The sequence below is a fragment of the Sarcophilus harrisii genome, chromosome 6, assembly GCF_902635505.1.
Source record: "Sarcophilus harrisii chromosome 6, mSarHar1.11, whole genome shotgun sequence".
In the NCBI taxonomy this organism is placed as follows: Eukaryota; Metazoa; Chordata; class Mammalia; order Dasyuromorphia; family Dasyuridae; genus Sarcophilus; species Sarcophilus harrisii.
Genome location: NC_045431.1, coordinates 56,705,141 through 56,724,699, shown reverse-complemented (window position 1 = coordinate 56,724,699; position 19,559 = coordinate 56,705,141). Strand labels below are relative to the sequence as shown.

At 32.1% G+C, this 19,559-nt stretch overlaps 1 protein-coding gene across 1 annotated transcript in view; it reads right to left on the bottom strand.

The window, feature by feature from the left end:
• Positions 1-2,994: 2,994 nt before the first annotated feature.
• PCDH10 (protocadherin 10) overlaps positions 2,995-19,559 on the bottom strand; it is a 58,747-nt gene continuing 42,182 nt past the window's right edge. Inside the window, exon 5 of the mRNA XM_031944121.1 lies at positions 2,995-6,453. Coding sequence (XP_031799981.1) covers positions 6,434-6,453 — 20 coding nt within the window. The 3' untranslated portion in view covers positions 2,995-6,433. The remainder of the gene's footprint in view (positions 6,454-19,559) is intronic.

Below are 19,559 nucleotides of genomic sequence, written 5' to 3'. Positions count from 1 at the left end.
TCTGGAAGCTATAACTAATCTGGAAAGATTCATAGGATTATAATCTCATAGATCTAAGGCCATCAAGTCCACCCCTTCATTTTACAAGCTATAAAAGTTAAATGACTTGACCCAGATCACACATATACCAACTAGTAGACTACTTTTGATCTATTCCACACAATATTTTTTTCATAGTACTATAGTTTTACTCTTTCTAGGTGAAGAATGATTCTCTCTCTCTCTCTCTCTCTCTCTCTCTCTCTCTCTCTCTCTCTCTCTCTCTTTTCCTCTCTCTCTCTGTCTCTCTCTTTGTGAGTGCATGCGTACATGTGTGTGTGTGTGTGTGTGTGTGTGTGAGAGAGAGAGAGAGAGAGAAAGTTTTTCAAAAGAAGGCAGATATCAGCTAATATTTTCTTTTGACCAAAGTAACTCATGAGGATCCCTTACTGGGGAACAAAGGGATGGACCCAGGCATTCATAAAAGAATTACCAATATCTATGAATTCATTGAATTTTAAAATATTCAAGTATGGAAGGGTATATATAAAGTAATTCTCAAAGTAAATGTTAGTTACTATTATTGTTATTATTGTTATTGTCATAGTTGCCTAACTGAACAGTTAGCAAATGTGAATTTCTACTAAATGCTAAAATAAAAGGGAAAACGTATGGGGAAGGCTCAAATTGTTTGGGGAGTTTGTCTATTCAAAGGAAAATCTAATATTGATGGTTCCCAGACATATAGGAGATAGGACCTATAGTGTGGGAGGCAAATCAAGTCAGTATAAACTAACCTACATAGGAATGTGGAAGAAACTGACTTTTTACTTTGTTTTATTATGTAGATTTTTAAGCCTAAATTTCTTTAAACATCATTGTTAGTGGTCATTTTCAACCTAGGATTATTATCATTTAATAATTTAAAAAGTCCATTCCTGAATTTAAAGTGTCAGATTTTGACTTGAAATTTCTGAAATTATATATTGAGTAGGAAGGGATCAATGTCTTCAGAATAAATCAAGCTTTTCTATGACCTTCACAGTCTTTTTCCATCTTGCTTCAGGAAGATTTTCAGCAGCTAGAATTTAAAGATTTCTGGCAGGAAAATTTTCTGGTTGAATTGTTTTCCCCTCTCCCAACACCATTATGCTGTTTCAATTGACATTAGATTTGAAAGCTTTTCTTTCCAAAAATGTGAATAAGAGAAAGTTTTTTTTTTATCAGAATTTTGTAATTTAGATATGCTTGGAATGAGAACATTTGTATTCATATGTATGTACCCTTTTTATTTCTATATAGAAGAAAGGCATAGAATGAAAAGAAATGATCTCATGGAGAAATTGTTCTAAAGCTTGAGTGTCTGGTTATGCAGAAGACAGTGCCCAAGCCAGTCTTCAAATTATTACGAGTAAAGTTGTTTTAGATAACCTATGTTGTGCTTCTCCCAAAGCAGTTCATTGTGAGGCAACGTTACCTTGAGGCTATGATGTTGAAGCTGAAGATACTAAATGAAAAGTTACTTATCATTTGCTTGTTTTTTATCTTTGAGCCATATCCTGCCACTACTTTTTATTCAGTGCCCCCATGGGAGGCAGTGGAAAACCCATGCATGGAAGAATGGCAGAATATGTATCCTACTTTTATTTATTACATATATATATATACAGCAGTATAAAATAATATATTACATTTACACTCGTATTTTTATTTATGTATTATAGCATTCACAGTAACAAACACTATAGTTAGAATTAAAACTCATCTTTCAATAGAATACCCTGTTTTCACTCACAGATAACTGTCTCAAAAATGTGTTTAGAGCTGACAATTTCCCTGCTTGCTTTCAGCTCAAGGGTGAATTTTGTTTTAATGTGTTGAAAGTCTGAGTTCTATTTATTCAGAAATTTTTGAGTCCAATGTGAAAGAAACTTTTTTTTTTTCCATTGTCAATGCAGTATTTGCACATCACTCAAAAACATCTGGACTATAAAACATCAAACTTAAAATATGACTAGCTCTTAAGAAATAAAAGTCATTTTGCTAAATTTACAAATACTTAAAAAATAATAACAGTGATTAGAAAGTCATGCATGCACACTAAAATTATTAAGATTTTAGTCATGTTATTGCCTGCAATACTCTAGTGGCGCCCATCTTTCAGCATTCTCATAGAATGCTAGAGTTTAAAATCTTTGCCAAGTTGTGAAAGAAAAAAAAAATCTTAACAGCTTCATCATCTACTATGTAAGAATTTTGTTGTCTATCTGAGGGTTGAAGCTTAAATACATGTAAAGTTATAATCTATTCCATGGTGTCCAAATACGATATTTTTTTTTCTTTGTTGGATAGAAAGGAACATGAAAACAAAGCAAGGATTTTAAGTACAAAGCCTTCATCACCAAAAAAATACACTGTTAATTTCAAGAACCCAATAAACTGTAGAACAAATATGCTTTTAAAATAATCAAACTGACACTCATGTAGGAATATTCAAGCTTTTAAAACCCATCTGGAAATTTAATAGAATAATGTACAGCGAGAGTAAATCTACTATTTTATGGTCATCAGCAGTCAAGAACCTGACTAATTTATCATAATTAGAAATAACACTGAATATATTTGAGTGCTTAATTAATTTAAAGGAAAATCTCATTTCTTTTGATAATGTTTTTGTTTATTTTAAGAAGTGAAAAGTAGAATTAAGCCTTTGTAGGAAAGCCCTGATAAAATTAATGAGGAAGATAAGTTATTTTTGTTCTTAGGATCCTAAATCAATAATTAGAATGGAACTTTGGCAAGATCTTCTAGTTCAATCTACTTATTTAAAAAAAAAAAAATTGAAGACCTAGTGAGGTGAAGTGACTTTGCCAAAAAAATCACACAAGTTAAAAATGGCAAAGCTAGAATTTAAATCTAGGTCCTATTATCTAGTGTTTTTCCTTCCTTGTAGTAACAAGTTGTTTTTTGTTTGTTTTGTTTTACCTCTATATCTTCAGAAGTCAGTTTCAGATCTGAAACAGGAAGCTCCAATTCACTAGATCAGTCTTATCTCAGTTTTTTTTTTTTTATTTAGACTACATATTGATAAAGGCTTTGCATTTAATATCATCACTAAACAATATCTACATACTGTCTCACTATGCCCCACGAAAGAGGATACATTTTATATGTATATCTGTAATCAATATGCCTGTAAAAGAACTCCAGTGTAATTCTCAATGTTTAATTAAAAATGATTCCACAATGTGATTCCCAGTTATAAATTAGAATGTTTACAAGTGGATGAAACATATTTTAAAATTGTCATTTGACATACTTTTGAAACATTAAGACATTATTTCCACAGGAAAATCTGTTGATTCCCTACTGCTCTAAAGACTATACATATTAGCTAGGAGGGGGTGAAATGAATAACTGGATTTTGTTTTGCATTTCCCTTCTGAAAATTTCATGTGATGGAAGACTTTGTTTAATTATCTGACCATATTTTTTATTTGATTGCTAGAGAACATATAGGAGAATTTCAAAAGAATATCATCTGATTAATGGGATAGCCAGATTTAAATAAAATATATATGCATTTACATAACATACATATCTGTACTCACTTATGTATATGTATGTGTGTATACACACATATGTATATAGTTATATGGATTCAGGAAATACAAACAGCAACCAAAAACCCTTCAATTTTCATCAGCTGAGTTTAATTCTCTTCTCACTGTTAACTTTGAAGCCAATTGACTTCACTCCTCACTTTCTATGAACTGCAATGACTTCTAGCTCATGCTTTCTTTAAATAGACAGTTGATTAGGGGCCTAATTATGTCATTTTATTTCTATAATCATGAAATTCTATTATATAATTTGTTGAAGTCTTTTTTTTTTAAGATTCATGGTAGAATTCAATTACTAAAGTCCAACCTAAGAGAATAAATCCCTAAGGCATCAATTAAGATAAATAAAATATAAATAGATATTACACAGACTTAAGCCCAAGAGAGAATACATTTGTTCATGCAGAGGGTCAAATAATTAAAAAATAATTTTTGATTCCTTTCAAATTGCATGGAGTAGGTGTGTTGAGTAAATAAAAAGGAGATAAAATCTAATTTAACGGACCTGTAATGAAGAAAAAAAGATTTGTTTCTTTCCCCAAGGAGGTAAAATGATCCTGATGCATGGAACACCTAAAAGTAAAGTAAAGATTTTCAGCAAGGATATCATAATCTTTCCTCATATGCAATGACAACTTATAGTCAGCTTTCTAGAGATGAAATACACTGCAAACCTTATTAAAAGTGTTTCCTTTTAGAAAATATGTGACTCATCACATTACTTAAACCTAAATATAGTTCTCTTGTAGGTATCCAAATAATTTATTCATTTCCGAGTTTTAGTGGCAGGAGAGTCATTTTACCTGTGGATTTAGGTTTATCTAAAATGAATCCCAATAACATGTTGTAAGATGGGCTAATTATTCTGAAATATGTGAAGTATTCAAAAATTATTTGTTTATAAATGGAGGATTTCTGCCTTTGAATACATATACGATAAATGTACATACACAGTCTGTGTAAATATTGGTGAGCTGCAATAGTGATGGGCAATAAATATTAAGTTTAAAAATTATTTTTTAAATGATACAAATCAATTGTGGGAAAGATCAGTTCTAAGTAGTTATCACTCCCCATTTAAATAGATCTAATAGCCAAAACACCAGATACAGGGCCAATTAAATTTAAAGATAAATATTTTTAAAGCATTTCTAAAATTCTGCATGGGCACATGAAGTTAAAGGCTAGAGGTGAGGAATGAGGCTTCTGTCTTTCCTTGGAAGATTATCTTGCAAACTAATGAGACTAATTTCTCTCTCCATTAATTGCTTTTCTAAACATATCTGCTGAAAACACAGACACTTTTTATAATGTGTTTTAACACATAATAAACAGCCATAGGAAAACAACAATAAAATATGTAAAACAGAGGGAAATGAATCTCACTAAATTTAATCATTAACTCTGATGACATAAAAATAAGGCAAGCTTTACTTTGCAAGGCTTGGTTTCATGAAGACTTTTCTCATTAATAAAACATTCCAAATACATTTAAACTACAAGTGAATTTTTAATGAATCATGTCCATAATTTCATATGTCTAAATTTTAATGGAAGTCTTCCTAACTTATTTGCTCTTTTATCAGGACAAAATAATATTTGTTTATCTCTCTATATGTCACATAAAGAGATTTATTAAAAGTTTACTTTCTATATAGTTAGGTTTCCACAAAGCTTTGTAAAATAAAGGTCTGTGTGATTTATATGATTTGGGAAGAGTTTCTTAAAATAGTATTTTCAGCTACATATTTTACATTGCAAAATGTACAGACACCCAATTTTTTTTAAGTTTTAGTTACCATTTTTAACAACATATACAGGAGAATTTATAGATTCCCTTATACAAAATTCTACATGATCCTAAATTAAACACCATAGAAATAGGAGCAAAAGAATGTAAAGGTTCAATCCTTTGACAACATAGTCAGTGTTCAGCCTGGTAACGTTGACAGCTGTGTCTTTGGCATTGAAAATTCAGTACAAGTTTTAGACAAAATTTTATCGCTTAGAGTTAAAAAAAAAAAAAACAAGGAAAAACAGGATTGATCAAGAATATGAAAACTGGGGAAATGCCATTAAAGATGGTTTTTGTCTTAGTAAGGTTAGCTTTGGGACCCTGAATTACCTTTTGCTTGAGTGTATGCTGTGAACTCTATGAATCCATTTAAAAATCAACTAAATTGTACCACATTTTCAGGAAAATTATATATAATATAATATAATATATATATATATTTTATATTTATTTAGAAGCTTTGAAATATTACAGTAAACACTTTGCAACACGGTGTATAAACTACAGAGAATGTCTTTGATATTTTGTGGGCCCTCGGAGGAACAACATTTCGATGACCCACAGGTGAAAAGAACATGATCACAATCTCTCTTGTAAAGTTGGAATAGTTGGGGGAACACTTGATCACACAAAAATAATATAAAACAGTCAAGTTTAAAACAGTGATATTGCATTTATAATGCACAAATTTCCTTTATCTTGTACAATTGGCTTCTTGTGGTGAATATAAACATCTAGAGGGCTCAGTGACATTTTGGAGAGAGAAAGATATATAGTGCTGTAAACAGGCACACACTGATCAGAGAAGCAAGGTCAGTTGCCTCTGAAGGTTCTACAATTCTGCACATTTCAACTCATTTCTCAGGCCTGCTGAGAGCAATTCGGTCTGATTGTGGGCCCTGGTGACTCCAATAGCAATCGAATTCTCAGTTACACAGAACTGGATGGCCAAGATAATGAAGTTGAAAAGTTGATGCTTTTGTTGGTTGACTTTTTGTGCAAATCATGCTGCGTCAGGTAAGTCCTGTAGAATTGACTAGCATATCCTTTTCCGTGCTGCAGAAAAGAGACAGAAAAAAAAAAAAAAAACACTCAGAAAAAAAAAGTGGCTCTTGTCCTTTATTTTAGCCTCATTTGGTGGACAAACAAACAAAGTTTAGAGAGCACAGCTTTTTTGAGATTCCCATTTTATAAAAACATCTTAATACTACTTCCTAAACCTTTGTTTCTTCACCAGGAAAATGCAGACAGGATAAAAATGCTCGTATTCTACTAATCTCAGAAAGTCATTGCAATTGAAAGCATTTTTGTAAACCGTGAAGCATTATAAACATGGCAGTTAATATTAATGTCATGTTCAGGAAACATCATTCTTTAACTTGCAATAATAAATGATCATATATTTATATAGTTTTAAAATTTTCAAATTACTTTTATACATTTAAACCTTTTTATTACCTCATATACTGTGATTCTCATATTCATATTCTGCAATATATGGGAAAGAAGATTTCTTGAGACTCAAAAAGTCTCTCAGCTTTAGAGTTGGCAAAAATGCCAGAGGCCACATGATACAAACGCCTTCATTTTGCAGAGGAAGAAACTGGGCAGCTAGATATAGATATAGTGCTGGGCTTGAAGTCAGAAAGATTCATCTTCCTGAGTTCAATCTGTACTCAGACCTGGGCTAGTCATTTAACCCTGTTTACCTCAGTTTCCTCAAATATAACATGAGCTGGAGAAGGAACTGGATCTTTGACAATAAAATCCCAAATGGATCACAAAGAGTTGGAGACAACTGAACAATTAAAACAAAGTAAGGAGGCCAAGCAAGGTTGATTAACTTTATGATTTGTGATCACAAATAGATCAACAACAGAACCACTATTCATACTGAGATCTACTGATTCTGAATCTATATTTTCACATTTTTCAGGAACATAGGAAATGAAATTGCATAAACTAAATTATCACAAGTGAGACCCCATTTGCATCCATTAGGACAAAAAGTCACTAACTAGGTTAGGTTCTCAAAATGAATCACAATATAGTCATCTGTGGATTCTGGCAACACCATTTTATTGCCCACAGAGCTGTGGGCTGGACTAAAATAAAATATCAATGACCCTATAAAGTCATCTCCCTATAGTTCTGAAATGACCAGAATAAAAAAGAATTTAAAAAAAAAGAGGAGAAAGAAGTTTTAAAATGCATAAGCACAATCTTCTGAGTAATCTATGAAGATTTACTTGCCTGTTTTATCAATTCACTCCAAAACTCTTCATGCTGATTTAATAGATAATGAGACAGATCTGTATGTCATAGTATGTAACAGCTTTACAGATACCTTTTGTTTTCCCTATTTTACTTGTCTAAGCTTATTTAATCTAGTTTGTTACATGATTTCAAAACCAATGCTATAGGAATTCTCCCATATTATATTTCAATCTGGCAGAGAAAGAAAAACATTAAAAATTATAGCTTTGATCTTAAAATGTGGCAGAAATATTGGAAGGGGAGCCAAAGAACTTGGAAATTGGAAATATTCTTGAAGAAGCAAATGTTTATTCTTCCATGAATTCTAAGAGGTTTTATTATTCTATTTGCTTACATATTTTTTCTTTGTTTTAATAAATATAAACTCAAATTGACTCCAAATCCACTTCCCTTCACTCCAATGTGCTGTAAAATACAGTAAGATATAAGGATGGATATAAAAGAATACTAAGGCACAAGTATTCAGATCCATAAAAGCTAATGTAGAAAGAAGTAAGCAGAAAAGATAATTTACCTGATAATGCAAATAATAAAATTAGAATGTAAATCAAAGCAAAAAAAAAAAAAAAAGGTGTCAATCTAGACTCCAAAAGACTGATAGTGACCCCATAGATAAGTGAGCTACAAATCTAGGAAGATACACAAAATATTCTGTCAGTATATTTTGTTTTGTCATTTTTGTTCTACAGAAAGGTAGCATAGAATAATAGATAAAGCATTTTCAGGAAGAGTTGAGTTCAAATACAGCCTATGACCTCAGGACTGCCTAGAAAAGTATCCTGGTTGTTCAATAGTAAAGTAGTACTCCAATGTATCATTGAGGCACCACATATTTCTCTGAGAAGAGAAAGACCAATGAAAATGAATATTAAAATGTGAGTGAGCACAGAAGCAGAGATATGCCTTAAACCTTTATTAGCTGTGTGACATTAGTCAAAACACTTAACACCTCTGAGCTTCAGTGTCTTCATAGGAATAATAATTACTTTGGAGCCTACCTCATAGGACTTTTAGGTACAGATGAAATCACACATGTGCAGGGCTTTGAAAATGTTAAAGTACTAAATAAATGTAATTTATTACTATTTTTAGAAGGAAGAAATCTGCTAGAGTGGATGGCATTTGGAAATGAATGATGCTTTTTAAAACAATATTTTAAAATTATGAAAAAAACAAATGATATACTTGAGCAGTATTAAAGGACATATTACCTATTTTTTGTCATTGTTTTATATCTTTTTTTATTATAACTTTTTATTGACAGAACATATTCCTGGGTAATTTTTACAACATTATCCCTTGAACTCACTTCTGTTCCGATATTACCTATTTTTTAAACAAAGAAAAGTGACATTACTCTTTCCCCCAAAGGAAAATCTGTGTTAAATAGATGCTTTTCATAAATTTCATTCCAATTCTTTCACATTTTGTACATATTAGATTTCTTGGAATAAAAGCTGATCAAATGTGAAAGAAACTCACAAGTAAACAATTTGAACTACAAACTCCTTCCATATATATGCAAAAAGGTGGGGGGAGCCTACTGGAAACTCACATCCCAGTCTAAATACAAAGATTAGTCAATCTAGCACATGTTTTAAATTAGTAAAATATCATTCACAATTAAGTTAGAAGATTACCTTTGGGAGAAGCTATTAGCATAGATATGATGTGTTCATTTAATTTCATCTGGCTGCACTGCCTAATTGTAGTACTCAAATGGTTTATAATTATAAAAACCCAGAAGTTCAGCACACATTATAACAAACTTATATAAAATGTAAACTAAAGTTCCAAAAAGGCATATTTTACTTGACTTTCAGCGATCCATCTACTTTACCCTTATCTTCATATTTTTTATTACTCTAGAAATGATTATCTTTATTTTTTTAATGATAGCTATTTATGAATCCTGACATGTAAATACACAATAGGTATGTGAGTTGAGCATAGAAAGGGTAAATAAAAAATACTGGGATGCAGAATATAGAAGAATGTCCTAGGCATATAATTTCTCTGAAACTCGGTTTCTCCATCTGTAAAATGAAGCAGTTGGATGGAGGTCACTTACATCTCTTAAATCTACTATTTTATGATCATATGGTATGGAAGAGTTGCTATAACACTCCTGCTGAGTAAATTTGAGGAGGAGTATGGGATGACAAAAATTATAAGCACTTTGTATTTCAGGGCTTTGTGAAAATGTGTTTGAACTCTCAAGGGCAACATTGTCACATAAAAGGAAGCTCCCTTTTTTCTCTAGAAAAAAGATCTGGACCCAAAATTTTGCCTCTGATGTGACCTTAACCTAGTAGAGCCTTAGTTTCTTCAGCTATAAAATGAAGGGACTAGAATAGTTCCTTTAAGATCCCTTCCAGTTGAAAATCCAAGATTTAACATTGATTGCTCTTTTTGGGCTGGCTGGATTAAGACTAACTTATATACATATTAGGCAAATGGAGAATACATGTGATGGCCTTTTAGAAGCACTTACAGGCATATTTATTTCATAAATTTCTATTATTTTATTTTTATAAATTTTCTATTATTATAGAAAAACTATTCAAATTATTATATTATTATTACTGTTGTAGTTACACATTAATTCAAGATCCAAGCAAAATGTGGTTGGCTATTATTAAGGAACATTAGCCAAATTTCTAATTCTTTACAACTTTACTGTCATGAGTCAATATCTAGTCAAAAGCTAGGAACAGCAATGTAATTAAGGTTTGATGACAATGGCTTTATCTTAGAACATAGACTTGTAGGAGGCACTTGCTATCCTTCATCTGCTTAAAAATAAGAGTTTAACAGCAACTACCTCATTGAAGAAAAATGAGTTAAAATAAGAAAACACCCAGATCAGCCCTAACTAGCTATACCCCTTTACAAGAACAGTATGAGGTGTCTTAAAGTCTCCTTAAAGCAAGAGGTAAGAGAATGAGAAGCTAACATCTCATCTTTATAATGGTGATTTGAGGACATGTTAAATGATACTTTCCATAGTATCTGTTTGTCTTTCCCTAGGTTAAAACAAATGGTAGTTGCAAATTGACCAATTTATGGAAGGTCATTCACATGAATGATATATTTCTGTGAAATTAAAAAAAAAATACAGTAGTGAAGAAAGAAATAATCATTATTATTATTCTATATTAAAATAATTAGTATAAGTGGCAGACTTAAATCACTTCCCCAATGCCTGAAAATAGTCTAAAAGATCAAACAAAATTAAAGAAAGGCACAGATATCTAGTTTCCCATAATTTAGCCTACAGATATTTTTACAAGAGTTCTGTCATTCACAATGAACTTTTCATAAGTTGTGAAATCCTTTAATCACCTTTAATAATTTACAAACTGTGAAATTAACCTATGGAAAAGAAGTACTGATTAATTACCCATGTGATAAGAAATGACTTTGGATTATGTATATTGGTAACATAATTAGCAGAAATAACATTATCCCAAGGAGCACAACCATACATTAAGTGCCTAGGGGAAAGGGAGTTTAAATACCCAGATAAAATGGAAAGTAGTTTAGATATCTGAATGTTCCCATTAGCTTATTTGCATGGTAGAAAGCTCCCATTATATATAGCACTTAAATTATCCTATTTGAGACACATCATAATCTTTTTCAGATAGATACTAAATCTATTATTCTCTTTTGACAAATGAAGAAACTGAGGCACAAGAGAGTTGAAGTGGCGTCCACATGATTATACAGATAAGAAATGTCAGAAGCAGGATTCAAAATTAGACCTTAATTTGAAGTACAGTACTCTACCATGTCAAACTGCCTCTTACACAAAATTTTTAGCCTTATCCTATTATATGGTCATAGAAGTTTGTCTTGATAAGCTATTTTAGCTGTTTCCTTGCCACTAAGTATGTCCATCTTTCAATTATCTCAATCTTTTTTTAAAAAAAAAACTTCTAAAAAGTAAGATCTTTTAACCTCCTCAAGAAACCTATTCACATGTTTAATGAGCCTAATAGTCAGGAAACTTTTATGTGTAAACTCAATCTTGCATGCAGTAATTCAAGCCAATTTCCTCTTTCTTTTAGTTCTCAGTGGAGGTGAGGAACAGCTGCTCATCATCATCTGTGTAATAACTCTAAATAAACTCAAAGATGTTTTTTAAAGTATCCCTCAGTATCTATTCTTTAGGCTCAATAACCCCATTTCCTTTAACCTTTCACTTTCTGAACTTCTGTTTGCAACTTTTCTGAATTCTCTTGGAGAGAATCCTTTATTTATAGACATAGGAACTGCTCAGATACCATTATTCTAGAAAGAATTTGATTAATGATGAGAGTCACTTGTTTTGAAAGTGCCTTAAAGTCTGAAACTCACTTTATTTACAGCAACTCTGATTCACATAGTGTAAAAACTATAATGTCTATTTTATAGATTAGGTCATTGAAGCTCAGGAAGGCTAGAATGAGTTAAAGACATTCACACATCTAATAAGTGTGAGTGAGAGAGCTGGGACTTAAACAGCTTTCCTAACTAAAAGACAATTTTTTTCCCATCAAAAAACCATAAGGCTGTATTATAATTGACTTAATATTATACATGTTTATCTGCAAACTCATTATTTAAGTGTAGCTTTACATTATTTACTCATGATTGGATTGTATTATGTGCCTTCAGACACATATTGAAAATAACTTCAGAGAGCAGAACATAAAAAATTATTTTGCCTCACCCCCCCCCAATCCAAAAAAGCACTACTTAAGTTGGTTTTGTTCAAGGAAGGCAGGAAGAGAGAAAGAAAGGAAGGGAGGGAGGAATGAAGGGAGAAAGGAAGGAAGGAAGAGAGGGAGGGAGGAAGAAAAGGAGGAAGGAAGGAAGGGAGGGATGGGAAAAGGAAGGAAGGGAGGAAGGAAGAGAGGGAAGGATAGAAGAGAAAGAGGGAGGGAGAAATATAAAGATTTGAAGCAAAATATTTAGAATTTAGAGCTAGAGCTTAATGCATTTTAGAAATCATCTAATAATGGCACCCCCAATTTCTAGATGAAGATGTTAAGACCCAGAAAAGAGATATGACTTGCGTAAGGTAACAAAGGCAATAAGGAAAGATCAAGGTCCTTTGACTCCAGAATCTTTTCTACCATATCAGGAAACAGTAGGAGTGTCTAGTAAACACAATTATATTCTTTTTCCTAAAAAAAGTAAATTTTTAATCAAATGAAGGCATCATGCAATTCAAGCAGTTATTGATTGGTAAAAATATCTACCAATGCAGCTCTGAAATAATACAAATTCAGCCAATTTTACCACCAAACATACTAAAGAAGACTACTACTTTACATGTTACTCTTGGGTCTCAAAGAATTGATTCAATATACTAAGCATTTAATTTACTATCAGGAAGATACCTGGACACAGAGAAGTCCATCCTTTTTCTTATTCAAAAGTGTGGGATTAGCAACCTTAAAGACTGTAGTGTGTGGGTTCTCTAGAGATGCAATACAGATAAAGGGAGTATAAATTAAATGTAAATAGTGTCAGACAAGATTAGGTCCACATAGCTAAGGAGACTAAGAAGTTTCTGTCAAAATGCTGTCAGATGTGTTCTTCTTCCAGAGAGCTATCCAGAAATCCTTAGAAACAACCTCAAGATGAGAATATTTTCTTTTTTGAAAGTCCAACTTTTGACAATGCTGTCCTATTCTTTCAGTGCTCTTCATAGGAAAGATCTTTAACAACTATACATATGTATATCTCTCTCTATATATATATTTGTGTGTATGTATACATATATATATTTAACTTTCTGATTTCTCTCTAAGATTTTATTTTAACTCATCTTCTTTAATATGACAACAGCTATCAACTGCTGAATTTACTTGAAGCAGATTTAAGCAAAATCATAAGTTAAAATTAGTAATTAACTCAACAATGTTAATGCACACTGACAAAGGGATCATTAGCATCAAAATGAAATGTTAGAAGTTTCTAAATTGTGTAATGGTTTATATGGTAAAATCACTGGAGAAGGTTAGGTGGGGATAGAATTCCTTGCTGCCTTCCTTCCTTCCTTCCTTCCTTCCTTCCTTCCTTCCTTCCTTCAGTCTTCAAAACTGAAGAGAGATTGGATTTGTTCTGCTCTGACCTGGGTATCAGAACTAGGAGATAGGGATGAAAGTTGTAAAGGCATAAATTGAGGTTTGCTGTAAGAATCAGAGTTGTCAAAAAGTGTCATTAAACATACAAATAAAGTCATATTTAATCAACTGGAAAAATGACAATTGCTCGTGTGTAGGCTGAGCTAATATAATAAAAAATGACACTACCTTAATCTACTTATTCAGTGCCATACCAATCAAACGCCCAAAAATGATTTTAAAGAGCTAGAAAAAATAATAACAAAGTTCATCTGGAAGAACAGATTTCAAGACAATTAATGAAACAAAATGAAAATGAAGGTGGCCTAGCTATGCCAGACCTAAAACTATATTACAAATCAGCAGGCGTCAAACCCATTTGGTATTGGCTAAGAAATAGAGTAGTCAATCAGTAGAACAGGTTAGGTTCACAGGACAAAATATTTAATGACTACAGTAATCTAGTGTTTGAAAAACCCAAAGACCCCAGGTTTTGGGATAAGAAGTCACTATTTGGCAAAAACTGCTGGAAAAATTAGAAACTAGTTAGGCAGAAACTACACATTGACACACCTAACACCCTATACCAAGATCAGGTCAAAATGGGTTCATATAAACATAAAGAGTGATATTATAAGCGAATTAGAAAAACAAAGGATAGTTTACCTCTCAGATCTGTAGAGAAGGAAGGAATTTTTGGCCAAAGAACTGGAATTCATTATTGACCAAAAAAATAGATAATTTTGATTATATTATTTAAAAAAAATTTGTACAAACAAAACTAATGTTTACAACATTAGAAAGGAAGCAATAAACTGGGAAAACATTTTTACATTCAAAAGTTCTGATAAAGGCCTCATTTCTAAAATATATAGAGAATCAACTCAAATTTATAAGAATTCAAGCCATTTTCCAATTGATAAATGGTCAAGAGATATGAACAGACAATTTGCAGATGAAGAAATTAAAAACATTTCTAGTTATATGAAAAGGTTTTCCAAATCATTATTGATCAGAGAAATGTAAATTAAGACAACTCTGAGGTACCATTACACATATCTCAGATTGGCCAAGATGACAGGAAAAGATAATGTCGAATGTTGGAGGGGATATGGGAAAACTGAGACACTGATACATTGTTGGTGGAACTGTGAAGTGATCCAACCATTCTGGAAAGCAATTTGGAACTATGATCAAAGGGCTATTAAATTGTGCATATCCTTTGATCCAGCAGTGTTTCTACTGGGCTTATATCCCAAAGAGTCTTTAAAAGAGAAAAAGGGCCTCATATGTGCAAAAATGTTTGTGATAGTTCTTTTTATAGTGGCAAGAAACTAGAAACTGAGTGGATGCCCATCAATGGGAAAATGGCTGAATAAGTTGTGGTATATGAATGTAATGGAATATTATATTCCATAAGAAATGACCAGCAGAATGATTTCCGAAAGGCCTGGAGAGACTTACATGAACTGATGCTGAGTGAAATGAGCAGAACCAGGGGATCATTGTACACAGCAACAACAAGATTATATGATGATCAATTCTGACGGACATAGCTCTCTTCAACAATGAGATGATCTAGACCAGTTCCAATGATCTTGTGATGAAGAGAGCCATCTACACCCAGAGAAAGGACTGTGGGAACTGAGTGTAGATCACAACATAGCATTTTTACTCTTTTTGTTGTTTGCTTGAATTTTATTTTCTTTCTTCTTTTTTTTCTTTTTGATTTGATTTTTCTTGTGTAGCAAGATAATCATATAAGTATGTATGCATATATTGGATTTAAAACATATTTTACCATGTTTAACATATATTGAATTGTTTGCCATCTAGGGAAGAGAGTGGGGAAAGAAGGGGAGATGATTGGAACACATTGTTTTGCAGGGTTTAATGATGAAAAATTATCGATGCATATGTTTTGAAAATTAAAAAGCTTTTATAAAAAAATAAAGAAAAGGAGACATTGAAAATTTCAAGTCGTTAGGCAAAGATTGGATCCTCCCCAACTTATCAGGTACATTATCCATCATCTATGGATTGGACCCTTGCCAAATATAAAAATCTATGAAGGAAATTTGAATTATAGAATTGTAGACCTAGCAAAGGCTTTATAAGTTCATCTCATCTAGTTTTATAGATGAGGAAATAGTGACCAAGAGATTGAATCATCTCTCTAAAGTCACAAAGATCATGGTAGAGGAAGAATAAATAACTCTTCCTCCTTGTCCTCCTTGTCTTCCTCCTCCTCTTCATCATCCTTATCATCTTCCTCCTCTTTTTTATCCTCCTTTTACTATTACTACTACTATCACCATCACCTCCACCACCATCACCTCTACCACCAACACCACTACTATTATTACCACTACTACTACCAACACTACTACCACTATCAACTACTACTACTACTACTACTATTACTACTACTGCTACTGCTACTACTACTATTACTATCCATAGGATAGGGACTGGGTCTGTGATTTAGTATGGAGAAAGTCCTAATGAGGAAAATCTCTCTAGTCACCACCTTCTTGGCAATCTATAGTTTTATAAGGCTGCTGAAAGCATTAACAGATTTATATCTTAGTCCAGCTCTTTATTGATTATTTCACACTATCTCTCACAGAAGTAATGATACCTATCATTTGTATTTTACTTTAACTTTTGCAAAGCCCATTACATATATGATCGCATTTGATACACAATCTTATGAATTATATTCTGTTATATTCCCATTTTACAGATGAGAAAACCTAATCTTACAAAGTCTACATGACTTGCCCAGTAACTCACGTATTAGGTATTAATTAGGTATCTAAAGACAGAATTTGAACTTAGATCTTCTTGACTCCATATCTAGACTATATCCACTAGTGCTAATTTCAAGTACAAAATCTCTGAAATGTATGAAATCATTTGTTTTGGTAGTGTCCTAAAATTAGAAATATATGCTTGATGGGTACAAAATCATTTTTAAATTCTTGATTTCACACTGACCAGGTAATTAAAGTATTTGGGGGTGGGAGTGGAGAGAACTTCTAAGATTGAAAGTTATTTTTTAAGAGAGGAGAGATGGGTGGATTTTGTTTGTTTTTTGTTTCTTTGTTTTGTTTTGTTTTGGTTTTTTTTTAATATTACTGAGTGATTCTCAGGTATTTTTTTGCCAATTTGTCACTGAAACACATAGATTTTTATTTTTCTGGACAGCCTGGAAAATATTTGTATTATGTTGTCAGGACAGAAATAACCTTAATTTCATTTAAAATTGTTTCTAAATTGTGCCACATGTAAATCCTAATAAAAGAAGTCTAGAAAAAGCTGAAGTTTGCAGAAGGCAAAATAACTTAAATGGTGTGAGGATGTGAGTGCCTGAAAATATATCCTCATGCCTTATTAGGAGTTGCTAAGAATTTGCCAACTTTACTTTAATCAAATCTTTTCACTCTTGAACCCTGAAGTGGTAAGGAAAGTTTGCTTATTATTGATGAAAGTCTAGACTACTCCCAGAGGGAGATACCTTTAGACCTCAAATCACCTGAAACAAAAATCATACAAGAGCTCATTTATCCTTAGAAAAATAATATAGGAATCCCTCTGGGGCTAGACACACAAAAATTTTTTCTGTAACTTTTTTTTTTATTTCATAAGTTGCCATGGTTAAAAATTTTAATCTGTTAAATGGCCAGCCCACTGGTGATGAACACTCGGAGGACTTCCTACAGTGTACTTACAGAAAACTAGAGAGGAGAGTAACTCAAGATAGTTAGTCTTATGATATGTATCACTACTATTTTTTTGATTGAAATCACAGATATTATCATAATTATTATCAAAATTTTGTTTCCAAATATCAACTCTATTTACAGCAAACATAATTTGAACAACTATAGAAATATCAAGATTGAGTCATAGAAATATAGAATAGGAGCAAAGGGAAAAAAATAGGAATTAAATATTGGACTCTTAAATACCAAATATGTATCTAATTTATAGTGCAATAAAAGCCCATTTAGAACAATGTAGGTGGAACAGTTGATGGAGTAACAGCTCTGGAATCAAATTGGACTTCAAACATTTACTAACAGTATAACACTGAGCAAGTAATTTAACCTTGTTTGCCTCAATTTCCTCATCTGCAAAATGAACTTGAGAAGGAAATAGCAAACCACTTCAATAGCTTTGCCAAGAAAATCTCAAATGGAGTCACAAAGAATCACCCACCACTGAAACAACTGAATAATACCACCAAAAAATAAAATAAAGCCCACTTATTCAACAGTCTAATAAACAGTTTACATAGAACAGGGGTTCCTTAAAAATTGTGAGTTTTGAGATTATCTCGTTTGTGAATCATTTTACCTGATTACATCAAGTCCTAGAACATTGCAAAGTTTCCTAAATGACATGAATATTAAACACCCTATCCATGAACAATAAGCCAAACTCAGAATTCAACAAGAGGAAGAGAGCTGCACTGAGTTTGCAAAATTCTACAGGAGTTTTAATGACCTAAATTTCTCTGTAAAACAAAAGTCCATTGTTTTAACCTTAATGCTCTCCTGGCAATATTTATATATCCATGAACAATAAAATGCCATAGTCTCTGTGGAATTAAAGACCTAAAGAAGAACACATGGTGGGTCTAAATAGTGGATCTTCTGGTAAAATAAAGAAACTAAGCATTGCCTAATAGATGCACTAAACTTGAGATCAAGAAAATGAGATGTATCATCAGGTATGTCACTAACTCTCTATATAGTTTAATTTTCTCATTTATAAACAATGATTGTACCTGCAAAGTTTTTTTGAGGTTCAAATGAAATATCTATATGTATGTATAAAATAATATATGAATGGCACCTATAATTATCTAAAGTGCAATCAAGAACCTGGAAATAATTAAAAGGGATATTTACTGACATATAAACACATACATCAAAGATGTAACAAAGATTCAAATTTTTTCACTATCTGAGACATGGAAACTCTTAATGCTTTCAGAGATTTCTTAAAACCAAAATTGCCAAGAAGGTGGTAACTCACATTAAGAGAACCTTCCAGATTAGGACTTTCCCTCTAATGAATCACAGGTCTAATCCCTTTCTTATTAGTACTAGTAGTATTAGTTCTTTGTTGTGGCTCTATCAGGAGCTTTGTGACTTTCAATAAATGATTCAGTGTTTTAAGGCCACTGTTTCCTCAAGCCAAAATCTTCTGACTTAAAAGTAGTAATAAATATCAAGATTTAAAAAAAATACTCCAATTATATGATTTTTTCCTGAAAAATTGCCTTTTATATTATATCAAATAAGTCAAGAATAAAGGAAGTCATTGAAAAGTGACAGTTGACAAAGCATACAGGAGACAGAAAGATAAAGGATATATATCCCTATCCATTCCAGTAGTGACCAAGAATTTATTCACAATTTCTAACATACACAAGTAGCAAATTAATCATTTACTACCCCCTCTCCCTAAAAGATGGGATTCCTTAGTAGGCAACCATTACTTCAAGGATACTTGCAGGATTTTGGTCTCCTGAAAATATGCACTCATAAACTATACCTAATGAACAACCACTATTGTGCTTGCAATTAACAATTGACCAGTAGACAAATTTCATCTTGTAAAAAGGCATTAACTAAAATGGCATAGAAAAAGTCTTTTTCTCTCTAAACATGGGGTGTAGTCTCTCCACAAAACATACAACATTTGTAGGAAAAGGCACAAACTTTAATTATAATGGGTTTTGAAGAATCATTC